The sequence below is a fragment of the Brassica rapa genome, chromosome A03, assembly GCF_000309985.2.
Source record: "Brassica rapa cultivar Chiifu-401-42 chromosome A03, CAAS_Brap_v3.01, whole genome shotgun sequence".
Classification (NCBI taxonomy): Eukaryota; Viridiplantae; Streptophyta; class Magnoliopsida; order Brassicales; family Brassicaceae; genus Brassica; species Brassica rapa.
This window is the reverse complement of record NC_024797.2, coordinates 579,023-605,795: the sequence shown is the minus strand read 5'-3', so window position 1 is coordinate 605,795 and position 26,773 is coordinate 579,023. Positions and strand designations below refer to the sequence as shown.

Sequence of the window (26,773 nt, the reverse complement as noted above, 5' to 3'; positions counted from 1 at the left end):
GACTCAAGGAAGAAAACAAAAAGGTTTGTTAAGAAGAAATTTGGGAGGTAAGAGTTTAGTTAAAGTTAGTTTCATTCAAATGATAAAACATGCATGTGATCTCTTCGTAGATCTTTTGACCGATTAAGTCCCTATAAATATTAATATTTTTGTTTATAATAATTGCATGAAAAATGTGAGAGGTATCATATGCAGTATATGCCCACGGGTTACACTGATTACTCATTCTTCTGGATGCATTGCGTGTCTCTTATCCCAATAGAACGTTAGTACGATATCAAATCTACCAAAAAGTTAAACTAGAAGATATTGTTTTTTTTTTTCTTTTAGTATTTACAATCTGTTAACTTCCACATAATCATGCTATAATTAAGACTAGATTTTGACCCGCACGCTCGTGCGGGTCTATTTTTTTTAAAAAAATATGATGATATTTGCTTCTTATGTCATTATTTAGGGTTGAGTAAAAAACTTGAATTCGAAGATTCAAACCGATCTTAATCCGAATAAGTAGTACTAAATCCGAACCAGAATTGATTAAATATCTGAATTATTCAAAATTTTGGTATTTGAATAATTGAAACTTAATCCGATCCGAATTATTTTGGGTATCCAAAATAGATTTATATACTTATATATATGATACTTTTAAGTTCGCATAAATGCTTGAAAATATATACAAATAATTAAACGTAAATATCTTAAATAGTTAAAAAAATACTCAAAACTCTAAAAATACTTAAATAATTATTAATTCTCTATCCAAATATTTAAACCAAACCTATTTAAATTGGTTATCCAAATCAGAACCAAATCTTCAAAGATCTGAACTGAACACGAAATCCCAAAAAGACCCGAAAACGAATCCGAACGTCCACCCCTAATCACTATTATATATATCCTATATGTGTTATCATAGGTTACAAAATATGTGTTATCATATAACTAATCGTATTTTATACGTACCATCAAATAAGTTTTCTTGTAATTAATAATATTTTATAAGTACAATCATATAAATAATCACATATTATATTTTAAAACTTAATGTGAAATATAAAACCATAATTTAAGTTGGTGTTTGAAATTGGATTTTGTATTGTATTTTTATTATATATATTTAAAAAAATTATAATAGTTATTGGAAAATATGTTAGTAAAAATCAAATTTTGAATATATGTATATTTTTGAATGAATTTTTGATATAAATTAATTTTAAATTATTATTTTGATTTGAATATATATATATCAAGTAACATAGATCCATTACTTTTTAATATAATGTAATGGACTTTCAATTTTTTTTAGTAGCATAAGCCCATTATTGTTTTTTCTAATTTACTGCTATCCATGTTTCCAAACAGTACTATTTTTTAACTACTATTCATATTGCCAAACAATCCCAATGTGTACTTCAACTTTAATAATATAGATGTTCTAACAAAAATACATCAAAATTAGCAAGAATGATGGTTGAAAGATTTTTTTAATGCATCATTTTCTACTCTATCCACGGATTTAACTCTATCCACGAATTCAGAGCCTAACCATTTTGAGTGATCAATTAGTCCTTGGAATGTGGAAATGATCTAACTACTAAACATAATAATAATATAAACGTTATTAACTGGTTTGAAATCCAATGAAAATGTAACAGAAAATTCAGATTGGTATGCTTCGAACAAATTGTTTATCCTTTTTTGGTCCTTTTTTTTCGTCACTATCCTTTTTTGGTCTAAAAATGGTAGTTTGTTTGGTTTGTTTCTTTATCCTTTTTCAAACAATTTCACTACTTTCTCGTCCTTTAAAAGCCGTAACCATTCACCACCTCTTCGTTCACTCATCTCTTTATCGTTTTATATTGTATATCCAAAGAGAAAAGGAAAATGTTTACAAGTCTGATTACCTTCTTGGTCCTTACCGGTTTCTACGCCGGCTTTGGGACCGGTCAACCTCTTGTACCGGCTCTAATCATAATGGGAGATTCTGTTGTCGATGCCGGTAACAACAATCTTCGCCTTACCCTCGTCAAGGCCAATTTTCCTCCCTACGGACGCGACTTCTTAGCCCACACTGCCACCGGTCGTTTCTCTAACGGAAAACTCGCCATAGACTTTACCGGTTTGAGCCAGCCTAAAATTACTTACATATATAATGGTTCATATATGCCACAAATGCAATCGCATAATTTGTGAAAATATGTTTAGTCATTCCAGTGAAACTATGTTTAGTCATACTTTATGTTACTTGAAGACTTAATTTTTTAATAATTCTCATTCCATTTTTTATTAATCCTATTTTTCTTTTTGAGAAAGGGCTTACTGATTTTTTATTAGTTATTTTGTTTTTAGTTCTGTTGTTTTTTAATTAATTAATTAATTAATTTATATTATTTTGTAATTATTCATTTTATCAATTTTGGATCCATAATGTCTTACTTTATCAATTCATATATCTTGTTTTTTTTTTGAGCAGCTGAGAATTTAGGGTTCACTTCTTACCCGGTGGCGTACCTTAGCCAAGATGCAGCAAATGAGACTAATTTGTTAACCGGAGCCAATTTCGCCTCTGGTGCTTCTGGTTATCACGACGGAACTTCCTTATTATACGTAAATAACTCTGTATTATAAACTTGGTTAGTAACTAGCTAACCGGAATGCTTTAACATTTTATGGTGTATCGTATGTTTTGTAGAACGCAATCAGCTTGACCCAACAAGTGGAAAACTACAAAGAGTACCAAAGCAAGGTGACAAGCATGGTAGGGAGAGACAAAGCCAACGAGATATTCAAAGGCGCGATTCATCTTCTTAGCACCGGATCCAGCGATTTTCTTCAAAGCTATTACATTAATCCTATCCTTAATGCAATAGTCACACCTGATCGATTCTCAGATCGTCTCATGAGATTTTATTCAACCTTTATCCAAGTAACTAAAAATATTACCATAGTTTTTAATTATCCTAACGTAACGGTTTACTATGTATTACCTTATACCAATATTCAAAAAATGTGCTTTATCTTTTTTTGCAGAATATGTATGATTTAGGTGCTAGAAGAATTGGAGTAACGTCGTTACCACCCTTGGGTTGTTTGCCAGCAGCGATAACGATGTTTGGTGGTATTGGGAGCAATACGTGCGTCGAAAGACTAAACCGGGACGCGGTTTCCTTCAATACCAAACTCAACAACACGTCTGTGAACCTAGCCAACAAGCTTCCTGGTCTGAAATTGGTCGTTTTTGACATTTATAATCCTCTATTGAACATGGTCATGAAGCCTGAAGAGAATGGTACGGTATTTTGACAATCCTTTTATGAAACCATACGATTTTTCAAGAAATATCATAACGCTTCTTCGTTGACAAAAATAAAATAAAAATCATAACTCTTCTCCTGATTTTTATGAAATCCAACATTAGACTTTAGACGACCAACAGTAACATTCTTTTTCCATTATTTTTGTTCTTACTAAATATTTTTAGATATTTGCTTTTGAATGTAGGGTTTTTTGAATCAAGGAGGGCTTGTTGTGGAACCGGAACAGTGGAAACTTCGTTTCTATGCAATGCATTATCGGTGGGTACATGTTCAAATGCTACCAGTTACGTGTTTTGGGACGGTTTTCATCCATCAGAAGCAGCCAATCGTGTTCTAGCCGACAATCTTCTTGGCCAAGGATTCTCTCTCATTTCCCAAACCTAAATTAAAAGATTCAAACAGTTAAGATGACGTGACCAAAATGTATTATAGACTAATTAGCCTAAACAATGCTTGCCTGCTTGTTTTCTTTTAGTCATCCGCATTCAATGTATTTACCATCTCATGTAAGAAAAATACAAAAAATAGTGATCCACTAAACTATGCTTCCATAATCACTGCATGTTTGTTTGGCAAGCATCCTTGGTCAACTATTTAGTATAAATGTCAATATTTGTAAGCTTCCAACAATACAGACACCTCAAGTAAATTTCTCCACAACAATATCAGAATAGTCAGACAAAGAAGGTTTATCCATAGCCATTTAGCTCCCCAGCGCTCTTAAATTCATTCATGTTCATTTAGATTTTTTGAATCAAGAAGGGCCTGTTGTGGACAACGGAAACCTCTATGCAATGCATTATCGGTGGGTACATGTTCAAATGCTAGCAGTTACGTGTTTTGGGACGGTTTTCATCTATCCGAAGCAGCCAATCGAGTTCTCGCAGACAATCTTCTTGTCCAAGGAATCTCTCTCATTTCCTAAACCTAAATTAAAATATTCAATCCGTTAAGATGACGTGACGAAAATATATTATAGACTAATTAGCTTAAATAATGCTTGCTAGCTTGTTTTCTTTACTTAGTCATCCGCATTCAAAATTTCTCACATTTAATATCTTTACTAGCAATCCCATGTAAAAAATGTATATTTCTTTAGTTTTGTTTTATGTTAGCAATCTTTTTTTTTGGGTGTAAATGTTAAATATGTTAGCAATGCCTTCTAACTTAATATGATATCAAATTCTGATTTATTTAATCAAATTCAATCTACTATCGATCCAACTTAATGCTGGTCCATCAATCCATCTCAGAGGGCGTAATAATGGCATTATCCATCGTGATCTTAGATAATACTCCCATTGTATTTAAAAGATTGTTGTTTAAGATTTCCACACATTTTAATAAAAAACTAGAATACGATTCGCGCTTAAAATGCATAAATATTTTTAACAAAATATAATTTACAATGTCAATAGATTTCAGCAATGTTTTAACATTTTTTTTATTGTATTTGAAAATTATATAATTATATTATTTTATATCTCGCTTATTAAAAAATAATTAATTTTGTTTTTAATTATTTCAACCCGTTTTATTATAAATTTTAATAAAATATCTCTAATTTATTTGATTAAAATATTAATATATTGACTCTAACATTTTATTTATATAAAACTATTTGACGTTAAATCAAATATTAATATAATCTCGCATATAGAATTATGTGTTCTTAAGAATAAAAACAATTTAAGAATAAGAATCTAATAGATAAAAAAAAGTTATTAAAAAATTAGGACCTAATATTTTATATTGTTTGGACACAAGATTAGTTTTTGTGTTGTTTGAAAACACATTTAATAGTATAATGCTATTTTCCAAAATTAGAATAATGAATCTAACTATATAACAGAATGATGTGTTTAATTTAAAAAATTACAAAAAAGATTGGGTCCATGAGAATGATTCTGGTTTAATAAAAAGAGATTAAATAATATTTTTATTTTGTATTTTTTTTTAGTTATATATGCTTTTTCTACCATTCATATTTTTAGATTTTAGTTTATGTTTAATATAAAATGCATTAGTTAAAGCTAAAAACCAAAGCAAGGTGACAAGCATGGTAGGGAGAGACAAAGCCAACGAGATATTCAAAGGCGCGATTCATCTTCTTAGCACCGGATCCAGCGATTTTCTTCAAAGCTATTACATTAATCCTATCCTTAATGCAATAGTCACACCTGATCGATTCTCAGATCGTCTCATGAGATTTTATTCAACCTTTATCCAAGTAACTAAAAATATTACCATAGTTTTTAATTATCCTAACGTAACGATTTACTATGTATTCACCTTATACCAATATTCAAAAAAATGTGCTTTATCTTTTTTTTGCAGAATATGTATGATTTAGGTGCTAGAAGAATTGGAGTAACGACGTTACCACCCTTGGGTTGTTTGCCAGCAGCGATAACGATGTTTGGTGGTATTGGGAGCAATACGTGCGTCGAAAGACTAAACCGGGACGCGGTTTCCTTCAATACCAAACTCAACAACACGTCTGTGAACCTAGCCAACAAGCTTCCTGGTCTGAAATTGGTCGTTTTTGACATTTATAATCCTCTATTGAACATGGTCATGAAGCCTGAAGAGAATGGTACGGTATTTTGACAATCCTTTTATGAAACCATACGATTTTTCAAGAAATATCATAACGCTTCTTCGTTGACAAAAATAAAATAAAAATCATAACTCTTCTCCTGATTTTTATGAAATCCAACATTAGACTTTAGACGACCAACAGTAACATTCTTTTCCATTATTTTGTTTTTACTAAATATTTTTAAATATTTGTTTTTGAATGTAGGGTTTTTTGAATCAAGAAGGGCTTGTTGTGGAACCGGAACAGTGGAAACTTCGTTTCTATGCAATGCATTATCGGTGGGTACATGTTCAAATGCTACCAGTTACGTGTTTTGGGACGGTTTTCATCCATCAGAAGCAGCCAATCGTGTTCTAGCCGACAATCTTCTTGGCCAAGGATTCTCTCTCATTTCCCAAACCTAAACTAAAAGATTCAAACAATTAAGATGACGTGACCAAAATGTATTTATAGACTAATTAGCCTAAACAATGCTTGCCTGCTTGTTTTCTTTTAGTCATTCGCATTCAATGTATTTACCATCTCATGTAAGAAAAATTAAAAATATAGTGATCCACCAAATTATGCTTCCATAATCACTGCAAAATGTTTGTTTGACAAGCATCCTTGGTCAACTATATGGTAAATGACAATATTTCTAAGCTTCCAACAATACAGACACCTCAAGTAAATTTCTCCACTACAATATCAGAATAGTCGGACAGAGAAGGTTTATCCATGGGCGCTCATTCATTCATGTCCACCGTTGGAGAGGTTTCTATGGGAGAAATATTCTAGCTCTTCAACCTTATTGATACAAAATGGAATTAGCTCTATGGAGCTTTGTTATGCATAAATGTTAAGAGAAGGAAAAGCTTTTAGTAGTCTTCAATAAGCTAAGGGATTTGATATATATTTCATAGATGGGAATGTGTAGAAACTCTTCACCGCAGCCTTGGTTACAAGAGGTGAAAGATAACACACATGTATAATATGAAATCACTTGGAAAGAAAAATGACATAATATTGGGCTACTTAACAATGGGTTGGGCATGTGGTTAATAATTTGTTGGGAGGGGGTGGAAAGAAATAGAATTAAAAGGTTTGGGGTACACAAAGGAAATAGAGAAAAGTTTGCATGTGAGAAGTAAAGAGAGAATGGAAAGACGACGCTTGGCACGAGGAAGCAACCACTTATTACCAAATGTTATTCTACAATTCACCATCTTAAATTTCTCTTGCTCTGCTGATAAAACCGAAAGCATAAAGGTAAATTAATTATATAAAAAACTTCTTTAATTTGATTCTTCGTCTTCTTCTTCTCATAAAAAAATTGAGAGAGAAAGAGAGATGGGAGATGAGGATGTTGATGGGAAGTGTAGAATCATGTCAGCATGTTCCTCGGCCAAACTCTTTCTCTTCATGGTTCCTCTTGTTCTCGTTTCTGGTTTCGTCTTTGTAAATATTGGTCCTAAATGTCCAACATCTTTCTTAACCTCTTTGTCCACCACTCATATTTCTCCTCCTCTTCTTCTTTCTTCTCCATCTCTGCCTCCGGCCCCGGCACCGGCACCGGCACCATCTCTACAGGCGGCGAAGGAAGTGTCGTTGCCAACATCAGCTTTATCGACTAAAGTGGAATCTGTTCAGGTTAGGGAAATTGCTCAGGAATATCAAATTATTCTTTTCTTGTGTCTCCATCTTTGCATGTCTTTCTTCTTTTTTTTTATTCTGCGGCTTCTGCCTTTTTGTCTTTATCTATTTACTTTCTAATTGTACATTATACCAACAAATATTTTTTTTAAAGATTAGTATGTTTCAAATTACATGGTCAAACTACAGTCAACTGTTTAAAACCGCAAACTCGTGAAACAAAAAGATAGTAGAGAAATGCCCACTATTCTATGATACGTGTGCGGTTGGGTGGTCTAAAATTTAAGTAATTAATCAATAACACATGTCAATTTTTAATTGTATTAAATTCCAAAAAAAAAATTATATTTCTTCCATGTGCATAATCATCTAAAGAAAAAACTGATGTTGTTAACAGGGTGATAAAAATCGGACAATTCAATTGAACCCGATCAACATTACTTTGGTAAGTAATAACGTCACTTCTACGGCATCGTCGGAACTAATGAAGAAAAGAGTTACTAAAAAAATAGACAAAATCGAATTCGAACTACAAAAGGCTCGAGTCGCCATTAAAGCCGCTTCGATGGACGATCCCGTGGACGACCCGGACTATGTACCTATTGGTCCGATGTATTGGAATGCCAAGGTCTTTCATCGGTAAGTAGTAGTAGTATAATATTCTTTTTGCGCATGTTTTCAATTATAATTACTTTCTTCTACTACTAATTTTAATAATGATGTTTGAAGTTACAAAACATTTAGGTTCGCTTAGCGTTTATTGAACTAAAGTAAAGGCTAACGGCTTAGAAATATGAATTTATTCGTTTTCTAAGAGTTTATTTTAATTTAATTTTAAGTTAAACGGGTCGGAGCTTTGAATCGTAATTAATGCTGGAGAATATGAAGTTATTATTGTTCTTTACCAAAAGTGATGTTGGAAATATGGCATGGAGATTTCTAGTATTAAATTTGAATATCACGTCTTAAATTTCTATCTTGATATATAATTGTTGATTTTATTTGGAACATTTATGAGAATAGTACAGTAGTAGATGATTTGCTCCATATCATTTCATGATTGTATGTCTAGATCATTTCACTTTAAAGAACTTTTTATCCTACCACAGAATTCATGGGAAAACCTACATTTGAAAAAAGTACTAAAATTGAAGATTATGACGACTAGATGTATGCAGTATGTATATGAACCTTGGTGATGAAATTATTACCTACCTTATTTGGTTTTTATTATTCTATCTTTTGCGGTTCCATATTAAATGCTTAAGACAAGAAAAGTATCACATACCTTGATTTTTTTCTTGGGACTAAACTAGTAAATTCAAGAGATTCCATATTGGCCCCCCATCTTGTATGGTTTAGCAGAATAAGGTAACGTTTTTTTTAAGAAATGATGTTGAGAACTATTGACGTAGACTGCACAAGACAGTTGATACGAGACGACTGTCGGTTTGCGTACTATAGATGTTGATAAATACAATTTTGTATATACAGATTCTTGCTAAAGTAGATAATGGTAGTGTCTTTTTGGCATGGCGATTTCTCCTAACATGACCACGACGTGCTAATGTTTTCTATCGTCTTATTTGTATTGAATTGCTTAGGAGCTACTTGGAGATGGAGAAACAATTCAAGATATTCGTGTACAAAGAAGGTGACCCACCGTTGTTCCACGATGGTCCATGCAAAAGCATATACTCTATGGAAGGAAACTTCATCTACGAGATGGAAAGGGATACCCACTTCCGTACCAATAATCCGGACAAGGCCCACGCCTTTTATTTACCTCTCAGTGTCGTAAAGATGGTAAGATACGTGTATCAACGTGACTCCCACGATTTTGGCCCCATCCGAAGAACCGTGAGGGATTACATCGATCTTGTTAGCGATAGGTATCCTTATTGGAACCGTAGCATCGGAGCTGACCATTTCATACTCTCTTGCCATGACTGGGTACACTAGCACTTGACGTATACTGAGTGTATATATATCATTTAGTTAGTTATTATTACCGTTATAATCTTGGACTTTTTTGGTATAGGGTCCTGAGGCAAGCTTTTCTCATCCACATTTAGGACAAAACTCGATCCGAGCTCTATGCAATGCCAACACGTCTGAGAGATTCAAACCGAGAAAAGATGTCTCCATACCAGAGATCAACCTACGGACCGGTTCCTTAAAAGGATTAGTCGGTGGCCCATCACCTTCTATACGTCCCATCCTTGCCTTCTTTGCGGGAGGTGTACACGGACCGGTAAGGCCGGTCTTGCTCCAACATTGGGAGAACAAAGACAATGACATTAGAGTGCACAAGTATCTCCCTAAAGGAACGTCTTATCCAGACATGATGCGGAGCAGCAAGTTCTGCTTATGTCCGAGCGGCTACGAGGTTGCGAGCCCTAGGATCGTCGAGGCGCTTTACTCGGGATGCGTTCCGGTTTTGATAAACTCAGGGTACGTCCCACCTTTCAGCGATGTGTTGAATTGGAGATCGTTCTCGGTGATCGTTTCCGTGGAGGACATACCAAAGTTGAAGACGATCTTGACGTCCATATCGCCTAGACAGTATCTAAAGATGTACCGGAGAGTGTTGAAGGTAAGGAGGCATTTTGAGGTGAATTCTCCGGCTAAGAGGTTTGATGTGTTTCATATGATTCTTCATTCAATATGGGTAAGGAGATTGAATGTGAGGATACGTGAGGTGTAAGTTATGGGTTGGTTTGTAGATTTTTGTTTGTTTCGGTTGTGAAATGAAATGTCCGGGAAAGTGGTCCTGTATAAATAATAACTTCTCTTCATTAAATCTGTAATAAACAAATAATGCATCGTTTGTTTCGTATTTCTTATTTTATTTATTTAGAAATTAATCAAAGAATCAGTATGAAAATTTGTTGATTCATTGAAGAACCGTGACTATTGATCAGATTATTAGGTGGAATGTTGGTGTTTATTCTGTTAATTAATTAATTTAGAGTTGATATTACATTATATATATATGAAGTTTGGGCTTGGGCTCAACTAAACTGACCTTTAAATGGGCGAAAACCAGAAAGCACTAGCTTTTCTGGTAAATCAATGAGAACTGGATGGATTCCTCGTGGGCTTTCCTTAATGGGTTTAAGTTTCTTGCTTAAATTAGGCTTCCACTTGTGTATTAAAAAAAATGAAGCAAAGAAGCCAGCATGCAGCCAAAGCAAGAGAAAACACAAAGGCAAAAGCAACTTTCAAATAAAGATACCATGGAATGAATATATTGATCAGCGTGAGACACAAGAACGTTACATTTATGTTTTCAGATCGTACAATGAGCAAAAGCTTGTCTCTTAGTTGCAACACAACTTGAAAGTACCATGACTAGTCTAAAGCTCTCTGTCTCTAAGATCAGCAGCAGCTATCACGGGTAAGGCGGCCAGCAAGAAGAAGCGACAACCATCTGATTGTTGTATTGATCAGTACCGTACACTTTAGTGGTCACCACAGATGGAATCTCCGTCGTGTCTTCCCCACTGGTCACACCGGAGATCTGCTTCTTGATTAGTCCATGGTCTCTTAGTATAGCTCTCAGCTTCTTCACCTGCGTTACAAATCAATTTTTTTTGGAGGGGGTTTCTCTGATTGAATCAAGAAGTAAAATATAAAACAAAAATAACGGATAGTATTTAATTAGACCCTATTATTTTAAATGAGTGCAATATTGTACACAGACCTCCTCATGTAGCATCTGCTTCTCTCTACAGACCACGTCGTACTCTTTCCTAAGCGAATCGTACAGCTGCTCGAGCTGTTTTGCCTTCCAGCGTGCACGACGGTTCTGGAACCAAACCGCTATCTGACGTGGCTGCAAACCAAGCTCTCTTGACAGCTTTAGCTTCCTGTCTGAATCAAGTTTGATCTCATCTTGAAAACTCCGTTCAAGTGAAGCTAATTGTCCACTCGTTAGTCTCTTCTTTTTTGTTATCTCGTTGTTGTTGCTTGGTAATCGGTACGCATTAATGATCTTGTCTGGTTCAGGTACAGAGATAACCGGTCCGGTTTGCGTATCAGCAGGCGTGTATGAATTTCCTGCTGTAACACAAACAGTATTATTTTTTAGCAAACGCCTAGCAGTTGTTCAAAAAAAAAAAAAAATAGCAAACGCCTAGCTAGAAAAAGTTCGGAATAAACATTGATAAAAAAAGTTTCCGTGTTTTTTTTTATAAAAGTGAACATAAACGAGTCTCAACTTTTCAGAAGTGACGTTTTAGCTTCATAGAATTTGGATCCCAAGGAAAAGTTTGGATCCCAAGAAAAGGAAAAAAACCCGTAAAATCTTATTTTTTCTAGAGTGAAGATAAGAACATCTTAACTTCTCATCTCAGTTGTTAGAAAAAAAACTTATCATCTCAGAAGAGTAACGTTTTTAGGTGGCATACTCAAGGCTTTGGAATGATGCCTGCGAACACGTTCTCAAATAATCCATAGCATAAAATAAAGGAAAGGAATAGTCCTTTATACTTGAAAAACACTTGAAAGTGTGGGAAAATCAAGTTTTTTCTACTTACATGGATTTGTTGTGACAAAACAAAGTTAATGGATCCGACCAAAAAATCAAAGTCAATGCATGGATTTGTCAAACGCGAGACTAAACTAGCACTTACAATACAGACCTACGTCTTCGTAAAATATACAAGGATTTAAAACCTTACCCCAATATAGAACAACGCCACAAAGAGATAAGACCATGAATATAATTAAGTTAAAACTCTATAGAATCGAAAGCATATAAATCGACAGTTTGAAAAATATATATATATATATATATATATATATATATATATATTTGTACATCAGTATATACCTGCATAAGGATCATAGTTGAAGTTATGTAGTGAGTTAAAGGAGCTCGACTCCGGCCATGTCGGCAGCATAAAAGCAACTCTCATGTTTTCTAAGTTGTTTGTCGTTGACCATTCCATTTCTTTTATTTTCTTATTCGTTCTTGTGAATCTTAATGTATATAAGAGATAAGTAAAAAGTATGAAAGTTGTAGGATCTAATATAGTGGAGAAACTGACGAAAAGAAAATTAGGGTTTTATTGGACCACAAGACAAGAGTAAGAGAGGCGTGACAAGAAGGTTCTCTTCTATACACTTTGTCTTTTGGAGGTGCAACAAAGTTTGAGAGCATGCAGCGTTCAAAGGAAGATATTTATAATTGGGATATGCATCTAGAGGGATATATAGAGATAGTGATGGAAAGTGAGCGAGATGTGTGTGTACTATTCTGTGAGGATTTCCATCTAATAAGGGAGCAACCCAATAGTGCTTTTTGTTTTGGAATTTAAAGATGGAAAAGGAAAGTGTGATATAATTTTGTCTTACTTGCACATCATCAGTCATCATCCATCATCTCTCTAACATTAATATAGGTTGACATATTTTGTTGTATCCAAGGAATTTTAAATATTTTCGGCCAGCTATTTTTTGTCGTCTGAATTACATATTTTCTTTATATTAAGAAAAATATCATCGTTTACAAGTATTGTTACAAGTTTAAACACAATGTGAACCAACCAACACAGTTTGGATTTTTGAGGTCATGTGCGAGATTTAAGAGAATTTTTATTTTACTTAAAAAGGATAAGAGGTTCTCTTAATATAATTCATAAAAATATAGATATTTTTACAATCCTAACCGTGTGTGAGTGCACCAAAAAAGAGGATTGTATAAAACCAATAAATGGTAATTCACATTCCGTCTGGACTAAATATATTTAACGGATTTTCTATAGTTGGAACTTTTTAACATTTACAAAACCCCAATTGTGAGCACTAACATCAAAACCACCGTCTCATTGGACTGATTTTTATAGACGTGGAAAATAAATAATGTAGAAGAAAGGAAAAATGAATGAACATTTTTGAGCTTTTATATATTAAATCTATTAACATAGGTGGGGATGTTTATTTTTGTCAAAGTTAAGCTTGAAGTATGTGAAAGAGAAAGAGTGAACAGGAATAAATGGTCCCAAAAACTCCAGAAAACTGACAATGTAGTTCCCCTCCTTTGGCTATGCCTCCATTCTTGGTATATATATGTGTGTGTGTATGTGCGAGCGCGCTTGCGCTTGAATTACTACATTAATATGCAAAAAAAGTTGTCACTAGTGGCAAATTCATAATGACCATAACCATGTATATGTGCAGTAACCTGTATAGAGTATAGGGTGAGGCCAAAAGCTATCTTTGAAAGCTAAGAATCAACACAGAGAGCTAAGTAGATCATATATATAAAGAGTGTGATATGACCAATAAAAGCCAAAACAAAGAACAAGTTAATTTGAAAACTAAGTCTCATTGTCCTCATCTACTGCGTACTCCTCTTTCTCTCTTTACCCCCACATTCTTTTATTAACTTGAAGTTATACACACAATCTCTCTCTCTCTCTCATATTCAATTGCCACTCAACAAATAGTTGATGTGTAACAGTTTAATAGAGAGAGCTAGAGGTGAAGAGGAAGGAATCTTTTTGTATGTTAAAAGCAGATAGGGCTGAACGGATTGATGATAAGTAATGAATTTTAAAACTAACGACAGTGTATAAGAGAAAGGGAACCTTTTGAGCCTAAACTCTTGAAAGAGATGAGACATCACAATTTTCAGAGTGTTTGATTTTGTTTTATTTTTTAATGGATTTAGATGACTGCATTCATTGTAAAGGATTCGTTTGATAACTACTTATCATAGGCTCTTTCTTTATGAAATTCTACTATTTCAGCTAAAGACCCTTCATAACAGTCTTCGATCTGGACTAAAAGTAAGATGTGTTTTCAAAACTCAAAATAATAGTGTTATTTGTGTGTTTATACTCATATATGGTGTCTTTTTAATATTATGTATGGATTAGGACAAACACAATCCACTTTGTTCTCAAAATAATCTAAATTCAGATCAATTTCTCCAAAAAAGACATCGGTATTTATCATTAAGCTGAAACTCCAAAGTTTTCCTACCCAAGTTAATTTAGTTACTCGTGAATTGTATGATATGATCGCCAATCTTTTCAACTTTTATTTATCATTATATATTCACCTATGAACAGGAGCGTCCCTGAGATGTTGAAATTAAGGATATTCAAAAAAAAAAATTTTTACAAATTTGGAATTCTTTTTATGTATAATTTCTTTTAAAAATTTTGAGGAACTTATGCCGAAGTTTCAATTGGCTGTGCTCAGGACCAGTCCTGCCTATGAACATATAAAGATATTTTTATTTGTTCAAGTATATTTTAATTGAAACTAAAGACTAGCGGCTCTTAATTTTTCCATATAATAGTAAATGATATTAAGAACCAGTAGATAGTCAATTGGGTTCATGATAACGGTTTCTACATACAAAATCATGTTACAGAAGTCGAAGAACAAACACAGAGTTCTTTTAACCAAAAAAACACACAGACAAAATAAAAATTTACTATGTAAATATGGTCATGGAAATTAAATAATATCCGCGCAAAAACCTTTAACAGTCTCATGCATGCATTAGAAAAAAGATAAGAAAAAAAGCGAGACAGGCTTAAAATCTCAGATATTAAGGAGAACCCAACCCGTTCAAAGACCATTAGTTACTACGATCGGTAATCAATAAAAAGGTCCCCACTCTTCTTGGAGCTAAACGTTATTTGTCACATGGGATGCTTCATATAGGGTAAGAAGATCCTAGAGACTATATATATAACATTGTTTGCTAAACTTTTTTTTAAAACTAAAAAGATTAAACCCGGATATATTTCAGACCTAACTTCCGGATGAAGGTACAACCCACGGATAAACTATATCTTAAGCATTCAAATAAACTGAAAACAATAGTTCATATCCGTGTGGTCAGCAGAGTTGGAACCAGAGTTCACCGTATTAGATTTATCTTCCCCTCAAACGCCAGTGAACTACACTTGAAATTTCACAAATTATTTTTAACAACTAAAACTTAAACTGCTCATAAAATATAATACTTTTAGTTACTAGATTCAAGTGATTAAAATCTACTGGCTAACTTATACGTAAAGTATAAAAGAAATATAAGATTGATCATATTATCAATATATAAGCCATAAACTATATATAGAATATACAAATTTCTAATTTAAATTAGAAGATCCCTTAATATAAACAAATACATGTTTTTTCACGTTGATCATGATAATTAATTTGTTTCTTACTACATGCACATGATCATACACTAATTACTACACTCACAAGATATAAACTAATATCTTTTATACCACCAATGAGTAACGATATGTGGAAACTGGAAAGGTTCAACATTAAGAAAAAAAATCAAAATAACAGTGAAGCCGTGAAGGTTAAAGTTGGTACAGTACCTCCCTTTACTATTGGTTTCAATTCGTAATACGTAAAGAATTGAATCCCGCCGTTAAAGTCAGACACTAAATAAGACTGTGCACAACTTAATTGTTCCTATGCAAATTCATTGTGTGTAGAAAATTTACCCGACATATATAGTAAAAAAGGGGGAACAAGTTCCATAAGACTAACCCACTTATACATTGAATAATTATTAACGAAGTCACAAAATATATTAAACTATTCTTGTAATAAAATGATGGATAAAATTTTGGATCTAAATAATTATGACAAAGCTATAGTAAAGCATTTAACATGCTAACAGATATTGATGATGAATAATAGGTAAACAAGTTATTCCTCCACAAGAAGTATTGTATAGTATCGTATCGTATGTTTTTCAAACTATGATCACGTTCTATATACATCTGAATTTAAAATTTAAAATATGTATCTCCACATATTGAAAGATCAAAACTCTAAACCCTCCAAAATTAAAGTTTGAAACTCCATAACCCATATACCTTAACTACATTTTAAAGATAGTTACAAACCAACAAAATGAACATTTTGGAAAGGCCATTTGAAGAATCAGAGTAAATAAATTTGCAGTAATTTACTTAGATAGCAAATTCGAAATTTCAAAATCCATAGGATATGAAGACTGGCAAAATGGTTTGTAGGAAGAAACCCACAGATATCCAATTACATATAGAAAGAACAAAAATAAAAACAAGAATGACTAGAAGTCAAACGCCTTATCCATTAGGCCACGGGCGCTTTGCTTGACGGCTGAAGAAAATAGAATATTATCTCCGAATCTCGTTTGCTTATAGTGTCAATTATCCAACACTAGCAACTGAGAAGATTCCAAATGCTAGAGACAATGCAGCTCGCTAGAGATTCATATGCCTCTTTAGAAGCTCTCTGATTCGCTTCCAAGATCTCAGGGTTACTCAGGAGCAAGTTAATCGCTTCTTTGAGCTCTAGTTTGGTTGATACATGTGTAATCGATAAGGGATTCCCGTGCTGCATTGCCTTCACCATACGAGAGAAATGTCCAACGTAATAACCTATCAAAACATAACATAAATGTTGAGAGAAAAGAGGGAAAGAGTGGACTATATACTATATATGCATCTTATCAATGAGCACTTGTAAGTTGTAACATACTTCAAGGTGAATGAACGGTGAGACGCTGTAGGTTAAAGCTCTGTATCATCTGTGCACAAGCACTCCAAGCTCCATCACGCCTCCGTCACCACCCAGCGACGGCGCCGAAGTCACCGTAGATTACTGCCAAGACGTCGTATTGCTTTGAGTCCGTGTAAGGCCACTGTATTAGTAAATAAGGCCCAACATTGGCCCAATTAGAATAACCGCTTCCAACGTATCTATACGGTAACAAACGCGAATGTGAGGTTCACATGGAATAAAGATTCTCCTTTTAGCGTTTACGTTTGCAAAATAATCGTAAACGTTTCAAGAGTTTAGTGCAAGTGTCGGTCCATTATTTCATAAACTCGAGTATTATTCATTACTTGATTAAACGATCTTCCAAAGGTAACAACTAACATCATCAACTTCGATAGAAAGTTTAACTTCCCACGTGCCATGTTGCTTGCTGTTGAGCCTTTATCTGTCGTTTCAGATTAATCTGGAACTCACATTCGTCGTAACTAGCATCGTAGTTTTGTTTCAGCCCACCTTAAGTCTAGTCAGCTTATGTACGTAAAATATTGTAAATGGAAAAGTATTAGAACGATTGTTCGATTAATGAACGAACAACTAATTAATAGAATATTAAAGATGGCTATGCTTTCGTCAAAAGAGGTAAAAGTATTTAATATGTGATAATCCACCTAAAAGTTATATATAAAAAAACTTGACCTATGAACTTTCCTGTTGTATATATAAATATTTAAAACAAAATTAGTATTGGAACATGGAAGTAGGTGAGAAATAGAGTGATGAAGACTGAGGTGTGGTTTCTCCTCCGCCTTATAGGAGCGAAACTGTACACATTAAGTAAGTGGTTTATAAACTTTAACCAGATCCAATGATAGCTTCTCGAAGTATTATGTAATGCAAGCACACCCAAACATAAATAAGGTATTTTTAAAATTACTTTATAATTTTATATCGTCAAAAAGAAAAAAAAATCTTTATGGTTCTTGTTTATTGTAAAAATATATAAGGGCGATATTTTTTAAAAAGGATTAAATATATATCATTAAAGTTTTTCTTTTGTGACTTGTTTATTTCAATTTCATGCAACTACAACAATTATAATGAATGACATAATGATCGGGTTTTATGCTAATTAAGTTTAGCCATTAAACATTTAATTAGGAGGCTCAACAACCCCCTCATAGCTTTTAAAGGGGATGAAGACTAAAAGAATCATTCTACAAAATCAACATATACGTAATGTAATAATATAGACACAGAATATATATGCCGACAATTAAAAGTTGAAATAACACCCTAAAATAAATAGAGAGGAGAGTTTCGGTGGCAAAGTAGATAGGATATCAATTCTATATCCCATCGGTTGTTATTTTTTAGTTCCTTCGATATGTTTTCTACAAAAATTGATTGATTCTTTGAATACTTTCATAATTATTATAGCTTATTTAGTACTCCCTCCGTTCCTAAAAATGTATATTCTAAAAAAGAAATTGTTTCAAAAAGATACATTTTCACTTTTTAATGTATGATTTTATGAAAAATTGTAAGTTTCAAAAAAATTAATGGTGTTTATTGAATTTTTATTGGTTAAAAGTTATGAAAAATTGTTATTCACAAAAACAATGTATATTTAATGAGTTTTTTTAATATATATGAAAAGTTTAGAATATGTATCTTTTAAAAACAGAGAGAGTACAATATAGTTATCATATCTAAAGTAACATAGATACCCATTTTTCTTTTTGAAAGACTTAATTATAAAATAAATGTACAACCTTTTCTTTTGAAAATCAAACAAACATTAGGGACCCAACATTCTATTTGTAAATGTTTTGTTCATGGGGATAGAGAGCAACAAGGTCGATCACATATTTTATGAGTAGGAACATTTACAAAGAGATACATTCCTAACCTTCTTCGAGATATTTCAATCTTTTAAAATTTCAAAACCCAAAAACCAATAAAAATGTTTTATAAATTCATAAAATCCAGTTGGTTTTATTTCCTTTTTACAGTGAAATCATAGAATCTATCTAGTTTTCTGTATAAAAATCGTATACATTTTTTTGTCTGATAAAGTGTATACATTGTCATCAGTTTTCGGAATAGGATTATGTGTCTCTAGCTATTTACTGAGAAAATCACATATAGTTAGCTGTATGTTTGATTTAGTTCAATAGACACGTAACTTATTGATATAAAAATTGAAGATTCAGAATTATTTAAAATGATGAAAGATAAAACGAATAGTGATAACTGTGAGTGAAAGAAGCAAAGTTCAATTGTAAGAACCCATGTGGTATTTGGTCCCTTTACATTATATTTACTTGCATGGCACTGCATGTTACTTCCTGGTTGCATGCAACTACATATGTAGTGCTATTTTATTTCTCCAATTATTTATTTTATTCATTTATTTGTATTATCATTATTATACCTCAGACCACAATTTTTATTATTGTTTAAGTTACCATAATAATATAGAGATATAATCATACATACTTGTTTCACATTCCAAGAAATCAAAAGCCAACTGTAAATTTTTTTTTTTAAGAATGGCATATATGCAATTCAAATTAACAAATTGCTTAAGTCTAAGAAGCAATATATGAGTTATGTCACGTACAAAAGTTATATTCTAATAGTGAATATTTGTAAGAATATTGGCGAAGACGTAAGAATTTATATGATTTAATTTTAGTAATTATGTAACAATTAACTCAAGTTTGTTTGTAACTTTATATTATCACAAACTCATGTATATATGCTGGATTATTATCTCGGTATGTGTTCTCACATGACATGCCAACTAATTACAGACTTTAATTTGTCAATCTACTGACTTAATAACTGATTATAACACGAAGTACCCTATCAGAAGCACGAACCAAAAAAAAAAGGGTAAAAGCTTCTAAATTATTTGAATTTTAGGGTTAATTTGTTGAATAACTATATTGGAAGAAATATTAGTTTTGTAGTAAGAGAGTAGAGAGAGATAGGAAGAAAAAGAAGGAGAGATGGAAGAAAATGGTTAGTTAGTGAAATATAATTTTTTTGTTGGTTATTAGTTCAAATTTCCCTTTTTAATATATGTTTTGGAACTGGACGTACGGTCCGAAAATGAATCATTCCAAATAAAGTATCTTCGTGAAGTGAAATGTTTGTTGCCGTGATGACTAGGAAATACAAGTCTTTGATCCACAAACTATTTTGCATTCCATCGTAGATGTCAAGTTCACGTTTTCAAAAGTTTTGAATAAATTTAGACCAAAAAAAGTTTTGAATAAATACGTTTTTATTTATTGTGTTTTAAAATTTCATAACGACATAGAGTCTCGTAGCAAAGAACTACATAGAGTAGTGCAAGATAACTACAAAAAAAAAAACTAATGACCATCTACGTTCTAAATAGGTAACACCGTAACAGTCAACGTCGGCTATTGGGCAGTCCTTTCTTTCCCGCTGTGTGTTCCATCTTACTACCGTCTGAAAACAATCGAGATCCATCTACCTTTTTTTTAGAACGAGATCCATCTAGTAACATTAAGTTCATGTAGTAAAAATGATTGATAAACAAAGCTGGAAACGTGCGTCGAAGTTTATGAAAGAATTGACTTTTTTGTTTACTAAAATGTTTAGTCAATGTTTTATTTGTTTATTTATGATAGCTATTAAAACTGATGATGTATGTATACAAACAAAATGGTACCGTCGGTGCTAGATGAAGCGGCATCATCGCCAATTAACAATAAAACAAATGTGCTTTGCTGAAACATCTTGAGTATTCTTTATCAACTCTGGAGCTTTTGGTCAATTTTTATTGGTTAGCAACATATTTTCTTTTCAGTTTTGAATTGTTGTTCATTATTATCAGATATTTTCTAAAACAATAACTAACCTACTACAAGCTGTCCAAGAAAAAAAAACTAACGTACTACAAAACCAATACTATCAATTATAGATCATAATCCAAATTAATGTTAGCCAGCTCTTTCATGATTAACATTGTTTATTTTTCTTATTGATTCGTTAAAAGAGTGTGAATGTATATACAATATTTGTTACTTATTCGACCAATACACATATAATTAATATTGTTACACATAACACCTTAATGGACTTCACAGACAAAACTGAGACTCCTATATCTGTTTCTCTATATATGGACCACTGCATGATTTCAATACTTGTACTACACAATTGATCATTCTATAATCGTGAGTTTTACGTTATACTGTAACGAGAGAGGACAACAATACGAGATATTGTTTCCTCGAGAAAAGAATAAATACAATCACTTTCCTATTGGAATAAACTTGTTATACATTATGTGATTTGTAGAACATTGGTGTCCGCCAAGCATTATTTCTTCATTTTGTATTGAACCTCACACAAAATGTTATTTGGCCTTTAATTGCTAGTTCTAAACTACTAAATTACCAACTATGACATCTACCGAACTCTTTTGACCTATGTATATAAATATCCAAAATGTTCTGTTTAATAACAGTATACAAACGATGTCAAGAAAAAAAAAACAGTATACACACTTCACGGTGGTTATTAGTCAATTACATTTTGGTAATGTCAACTGGAGAAAAAAATAAAAGTCGTATAAAAAGTTGAAAACTAACAATAAAGCACAAAAACAGAAATGATACTACATATAACAATTCGATAAACTCCCATCCCGGCCATCGTTTATGTTTTGTGATGTTTTAATTTTTGCTTAAATAATGTTTTTGATGTTCAACAATGTTTACTAGTACTTATATAGATAAAGCAAGTTTATGGTTGATGGAGCAAAAAAATAATTTATCTATAATAACAAATACATACTGTAAAATAAAATAAAGTAAAACCAAAAGAGAAAATGAAAATGAAAATGATTATTCTAAAACAATACAAAGGCAGACATGCTTTATATAAAGACATTCACCTCTGTTTATTTCTCACACACACACTCTTCTCTCTGTTTCCGTTTATAGATCTCTCTCCTCTCTTCTTTATTTCTTCCCAAGAATCATCTTCTCCTTCTCCACCTTTCGTTATTATTAACTTTCCTCTCTTACCAAACCATATAAACATTAAAAAACAAAAGTTAAAAAGTTTAATTCTCTTTGTTCCCGACAATCTGAGTGTTTTCAGGCAGAGAAGACAGAGATTTTTCACCTTGCCGGAAAAAAAAACTCTGTCTCTCTGTTCCGTCCTCTTAGATTTCTTTACGCCAAAAGAAACTTTTTAAAGAATCACATTGTACCTTCTTGCGTGTTTCACAAGGATCACATATATTCTAGGGTTCTTGCTTCCTCCTCTGTTTTTTTTTCTTTCTGTCGTCCAAGTAAGAAGAAATGGAGCTCGGCGATTCAGCTGCGGTGATTCCGGACTCGTTCATGGGATACAGAGACGACATCACAATGCAAATGACAATGATCTTGGATCAGATTCGAGCTCCATTGATTGTCCCAGTCCTTAGGCTCGCAGTTTACATCTGCTTAACGATGTCGGTGATGCTATTCGTGGAAAGGGTCTACATGGGAATAGTAATCTCTCTTGTTAAACTCTTTGGTCGGAAGCCAGAGAAACGTTTCAAATGGGAACCAATGAAAGACGACATCGAGCATGGTAACTCTGTTTATCCTATGGTTCTTGTCCAAATCCCAATGTACAACGAACGAGAGGTACCATCAACTAACCAAAACTCTGTTTCATGCTCTGTTTCATACTCTGTTCCATACTCTGTTTTGTTCATCGATCTCTTGTGTGTTTAAATGTTGTCAGTGTAGGTTTATCAGCTGTCTATTGGAGCTGCTTGTGGGCTCTCATGGCCGTCTGATAGAATCGTTATTCAAGTTCTTGATGATTCCACTGATCCAACGATCAAAGTAAGCTCTTTTCTTCACAAAGATTTAATTTTTCGACGTGGGTTTTTCGAAGAGTTGCAAGTTTATTCTTGTTCTTGATGTTTGGGCAGGATCTAGTGGAGAAGGAGTGTAGTAGATGGGCGAGTAAAGGAATAAACATAAAGTATGAGATAAGAGATAACAGAAACGGGTACAAGGCTGGAGCTTTGAAAGAAGGTATGAAGAAGAGTTATGTCAAAAGCTGTGATTACGTTGCAATCTTCGACGCTGATTTTCAGCCTGAACCGGATTATCTCTGGAGAACCGTACCGTTCCTCCTCCATAACCCTAAGCTTGCTTTAGTTCAAGCTCGCTGGAAATTCGGTAATTTTTTTAAAAAAAATCTGGTTATTATTTGAACATTTTTTTTTTCGAGATACATAGTTTTGATTTTAGTAATTTTAGGCCAATTTAGTTTGGTTGTCACGTGATTGATAAGGGCTAATAATCACTGATCACTGCTTAGATTAGAAAGTTAGAGACGGGTTTGATATATTTTTTTATCTCAATTACTACTCCCTTTTTAGGCTAAGTACTCTAAATTGTACAACCTTTTGCAATTATACTCAAATCGGATACTAATAATAATTACAAAATCATGTGATCAATGCACATTAGTTAATTTAGACATACTTATGTTATACTATGTGTGTTGATTGTGAATTGATGACATTTTAAATGGACGACTATTGTGGAGATGGTTCGAATAAACTAATACCTATAGTTAGATTTAAATATAAGTGAAACTTTGTAAGAACTGAGGAACGTATTATAAAACACCATAAAACAAATAACACACGATATATGATCGTTTACCAAAAAAAAAAAAAAAACACACCATATGATTATGACATGATATGATTATGAGGTTTTAATTATTTAATAAATAAGATTATGTTTGCATAAAGAAAGTTTTAGTTACATTAACAGAAGTGTCGGTGGGTGTTTTATTGCTAGGCCCCAAGTAAAGACCTACATAGCGGATCTTGATGTTGAGATATCGATTATGTTCGTCATTACTCATTACTTTGTGCTTTAGCTTTAAAATGTGGAACCACTTTCTTCAACTATAAATTAAAAACACTTTTATTAACAATTAATATTTTAAATGATCTAGGAAGCATATAATAAGGGCAAAATCAATTTCTAACTACTGCCATATTTCATTTTTTGTCCTTTGTATTTGGTATGTCTGCAAGAGTTAGTAAAAATAGATTTTCCACCAGTGAGTCTATAACTTCTGGCGTTCAAAAAGCTGCCACACATATACTCCCTCTGTTGGTTTAAGATAAAATTTTTATGTTTTCTATGAGAAAATTGTAAACCTCAAAAAAAATTAACTGATTTTATTAATTGATTTTATTGAATTACTATTAGTTGAAAGTTATTGAAAATTATAGAAAACAATATATTTATTATGATAATTTAATGTTTTTTTTTAATATGTATGAAAATACTAAAAAATATATATTTGTGGAACAGAGAGAATAGTATTTAACACACTTGAAACTGAAGTATTTTCTTCGAACAAGAAGCGGATTCTCTTCGTTAATTTCTTAATTTTTGCAGCAACCAAACATTAGTCGACAACTCCACATATTAAAATTCAGAAAACCAACAACAACAAATATGTTTTATGATTTTTACCAAAAAAAAAAAATATGTTTTATGATCAAATTAAAGAGTAGATTTAGTGGTGTTGCTTCACTGGCCTCGTCGTCGTGTCCCATAACGAGTGCAGAGAACATAATGGGAAGTGTAGGTCCATGGGGGCTTGTTTTGTGATATAGTAAAAATAGTATGCCGAGAATAGTCATCTTCCATGTGCAACAACGTGGAACCTACATGGTCTCTCTGCTACTAGTCTCTGTCACTCTCATTCTCACCACTCACTTTTTTTTAAAGTAGACTTTGTTTATGTCAAAAAAAAGAGTAGACTTTGTTTTTTGGTATTTTCTTGATTGCAAATCTGATACGACCAATTAGTGAAACCATTTTTATTTTATTTGATTAGTTATACTTGTAGACAAGAACAAATACTATACTAAAACATAGTAGCATAGATCATGTGAGCTAAATTGACAAAATTAATGTTGAAATCTAATTGGACGTCTGAGCTGTCTAAGATTTGATAATTGAAAACATTGATCTAAATGTCACCAACTGGTTTTTAATGTCTTCATCAATGCCACATTAACTGATTGTGTAATATGCAAAATACTTATTAAAATTTCATTATTCAACTCTATTTTTTCTAATATTGCAGTAAATTCGGATGAATGTTTGATGACAAGGATGCAAGAAATGTCTTTGGATTATCATTTTACGGTCGAACAAGAAGTTGGTTCTTCTACTTACGCCTTCTTCGGTTTCAACGGTATTTTTTTTATCTTCATTGAATTTTTTTTGTCTGTCTTTAACTTATTACAATTTCATAATATTTGGTTACAATAATATTAGGAACTGCCGGAATATGGAGAATATCGGCATTAAGCGAAGCTGGTGGTTGGAAAGATAGAACGACCGTGGAAGATATGGATTTGGCCGTTCGAGCTAGTCTCAAGGGTTGGAAATTTTTGTACCTTGGCTCCTTGAAGGTATATATACATTTTACTATCTAACAATGTGTATATGTGTCAATTAGTGGCTGAGTAAGCAGTTTAATTGATATATATGGTTTTTAAAATTTATAGGTTAAAAACGAATTGCCAAGTACATTCAAGGCGTATAGGTATCAACAGCATAGGTGGTCATGTGGTCCAGCAAATCTTTTCAGGAAAATGGCATTCGAAATCATGACTAACAAGGTTTATAACTCTTTCTATCTACCTCCATACTAAATCGAACCGGTTAGTTAACCGAAACTTACATGGTTAACAAGGTTCAAACTACTAATCAAACGTATAAAGCCTTCTCTTGTGCCCCAAGCTAAAAAATTCGGTCTTCTTATTGGCAGAACGTGACATTATGGAAGAAAGTTCATGTGATATATAGCTTCTTCGTGGTTAGAAAGATTGTAGCACACATTGTTACCTTCATCTTTTATTGTGTGATCTTACCGGCTACGGTTCTTGTACCGGAAGTAACCGTACCGAAATGGGGAGCGGTTTACATTCCTTCCATCATTACTCTGCTTAACGCCGTCGGTACACCAAGGTAAAAATAATATTCCAAGAGTTTCTTGCTGCTCAAGCGACGTCTCATTTGGCCTCTAATTGTTGCTTACATATGTCTTATTATAGGTCATTGCATCTTATGGTGTTTTGGATTCTATTCGAGAACGTGATGTCTCTCCACAGAACAAAAGCTACATTCATCGGTTTACTCGAAGGTGGTAGAGTTAACGAGTGGATTGTTACTGAGAAACTAGGAGATCTTAAGGCTAAATCCGCAACCAAGACTCTAAAGAAGCTTCGTTTTAGATTCGGAGATAGGTGAAAACTTCTCCCATGTAAAAGCAAACCAAATACTTAAATTTCTTGCAGTTTTGTTTCATTCTGATTCTGTTTTCTTGGTGTCTTTTGGCAGGATTCATGTGTTGGAACTTGGCGTAGGAATGTATCTGTTCTTTGTGGGATGCTATGACGTGTTCTTTGGGAAGAATCATTATTACCTATACCTTTTCGCGCAAGCAATCGCGTTCTTCATTGCGGGATTAGGGCAAATTGGGACGATTGTGCCTAACTCTTGAAGGGAAAAATGAGTTTTCTCGAGAATAAGAGGATGATTTACTCTTTTTTTTTTTTTTTTCATTTGGCTTCTCTTTTTAAAATTCTTGTTGG

At 32.9% G+C, this 26,773-nt stretch overlaps 4 protein-coding genes across 6 annotated transcripts; 3 read left to right on the top strand and 1 right to left on the bottom strand.

The window, feature by feature from the left end:
- The first annotated feature begins 1,221 nt into the window (after nucleotides 1-1,221).
- On the top strand, nucleotides 1,222-7,254 carry LOC103855540 (GDSL esterase/lipase At5g03810). 3 transcript variants are annotated; one of them, XM_009132536.3, is made up of 6 exons: nucleotides 1,222-2,122; nucleotides 2,477-2,610; nucleotides 2,696-2,749; nucleotides 5,371-5,550; nucleotides 5,658-5,916; nucleotides 6,127-7,254. In XM_009132536.3, exons 1-6 carry the CDS (start codon nucleotides 1,888-1,890, stop codon nucleotides 6,324-6,326), a joined length of 1,062 nt encoding a protein of 353 aa, XP_009130784.1. In that variant the 5' UTR covers nucleotides 1,222-1,887; the 3' UTR covers nucleotides 6,327-7,254. The 3 variants fall into 3 exon arrangements, with proteins under 3 accessions (XP_009130784.1, XP_033145081.1, XP_009130783.1); XM_033289190.1 differs by lacking the exons at nucleotides 5,371-5,550; nucleotides 5,658-5,916; nucleotides 6,127-7,254 and adding exons at nucleotides 3,034-3,297; nucleotides 3,505-5,195 and having other exon boundaries at nucleotides 2,696-2,929; XM_009132535.3 differs by lacking the exons at nucleotides 5,371-5,550; nucleotides 5,658-5,916; nucleotides 6,127-7,254 and adding exons at nucleotides 3,034-3,292; nucleotides 3,505-5,195 and having other exon boundaries at nucleotides 1,224-2,122; nucleotides 2,696-2,929.
- LOC103855539 (probable glycosyltransferase At5g03795) lies at nucleotides 7,252-11,705 on the top strand. The gene is made up of 4 exons (XM_009132534.3): nucleotides 7,252-7,551; nucleotides 7,952-8,193; nucleotides 9,159-9,507; nucleotides 9,596-11,705. The coding sequence occupies exons 1-4, from the start codon at nucleotides 7,252-7,254 to the stop codon at nucleotides 10,259-10,261; spliced, it is 1,557 nt and encodes a 518-aa protein (XP_009130782.2). The 3' UTR covers nucleotides 10,262-11,705.
- On the bottom strand, nucleotides 10,777-22,441 carry LOC103855538 (putative homeobox-leucine zipper protein ATHB-51). Its single transcript, XM_009132532.3, has 3 exons — nucleotides 12,392-22,441; nucleotides 11,261-11,619; nucleotides 10,777-11,128 (listed from the first exon to the last, which is right to left on the bottom strand). The coding sequence occupies exons 1-3, from the start codon at nucleotides 12,507-12,509 to the stop codon at nucleotides 10,949-10,951; spliced, it is 657 nt and encodes a 218-aa protein (XP_009130780.1). The 5' UTR covers nucleotides 12,510-22,441; the 3' UTR covers nucleotides 10,777-10,948.
- Nucleotides 22,440-26,685, top strand: LOC103855537 (glucomannan 4-beta-mannosyltransferase 9). Its single transcript, XM_009132531.3, has 9 exons — nucleotides 22,440-22,769; nucleotides 22,875-22,973; nucleotides 23,063-23,315; nucleotides 25,258-25,368; nucleotides 25,452-25,588; nucleotides 25,685-25,798; nucleotides 25,948-26,147; nucleotides 26,234-26,425; nucleotides 26,520-26,685. Exons 1-9 carry the CDS (start codon nucleotides 22,440-22,442, stop codon nucleotides 26,680-26,682), a joined length of 1,599 nt encoding a protein of 532 aa, XP_009130779.1. The 3' UTR covers nucleotides 26,683-26,685.
- The last annotated feature ends 88 nt before the right edge of the window (nucleotides 26,686-26,773 follow it).

What these genes read in the sequence shown, in the direction of transcription:
- LOC103855540 (XM_009132536.3), top strand. Translation starts at nt 1,888, where the DNA reads ATGTTTACAAGTCTGATTACCTTCTTGGTCCTTACCGGTTTCTACGCC. An exon ending in ACAAAGAGTACCAAAGCAAG is followed by an intron (nt 2,750 to 5,370) that starts GTGACAAGCATG and finishes AACCAAAGCAAG; the next exon opens with GTGACAAGCATGGTAGGGAG. An exon ending in TTTATTCAACCTTTATCCAA is followed by an intron (nt 5,551 to 5,657) that starts GTAACTAAAAAT and finishes TTTTTTTTGCAG; the next exon opens with AATATGTATGATTTAGGTGC.
- LOC103855539 (XM_009132534.3), top strand. Translation starts at nt 7,252, where the DNA reads ATGGGAGATGAGGATGTTGATGGGAAGTGTAGAATCATGTCAGCATGT. An exon ending in AATGCCAAGGTCTTTCATCG is followed by an intron (nt 8,194 to 9,158) that starts GTAAGTAGTAGT and finishes TGAATTGCTTAG; the next exon opens with GAGCTACTTGGAGATGGAGA. An exon ending in TACTCTCTTGCCATGACTGG is followed by an intron (nt 9,508 to 9,595) that starts GTACACTAGCAC and finishes TTTTTGGTATAG; the next exon opens with GGTCCTGAGGCAAGCTTTTC.
- LOC103855538 (XM_009132532.3), bottom strand. Translation starts at nt 12,509, where the DNA reads ATGGAATGGTCAACGACAAACAACTTAGAAAACATGAGAGTTGCTTTT. An exon ending in CAACTATGATCCTTATGCAG is followed by an intron (nt 11,620 to 12,391) that starts GTATATACTGAT and finishes TTTGTGTTACAG; the next exon opens with CAGGAAATTCATACACGCCT. An exon ending in AGCAGATGCTACATGAGGAG is followed by an intron (nt 11,129 to 11,260) that starts GTCTGTGTACAA and finishes TTTGTAACGCAG; the next exon opens with GTGAAGAAGCTGAGAGCTAT.
- LOC103855537 (XM_009132531.3), top strand. Translation starts at nt 22,440, where the DNA reads ATGGAGCTCGGCGATTCAGCTGCGGTGATTCCGGACTCGTTCATGGGA. An exon ending in AACGCCGTCGGTACACCAAG is followed by an intron (nt 26,148 to 26,233) that starts GTAAAAATAATA and finishes GTCTTATTATAG; the next exon opens with GTCATTGCATCTTATGGTGT. An exon ending in CGTTTTAGATTCGGAGATAG is followed by an intron (nt 26,426 to 26,519) that starts GTGAAAACTTCT and finishes GTCTTTTGGCAG; the next exon opens with GATTCATGTGTTGGAACTTG.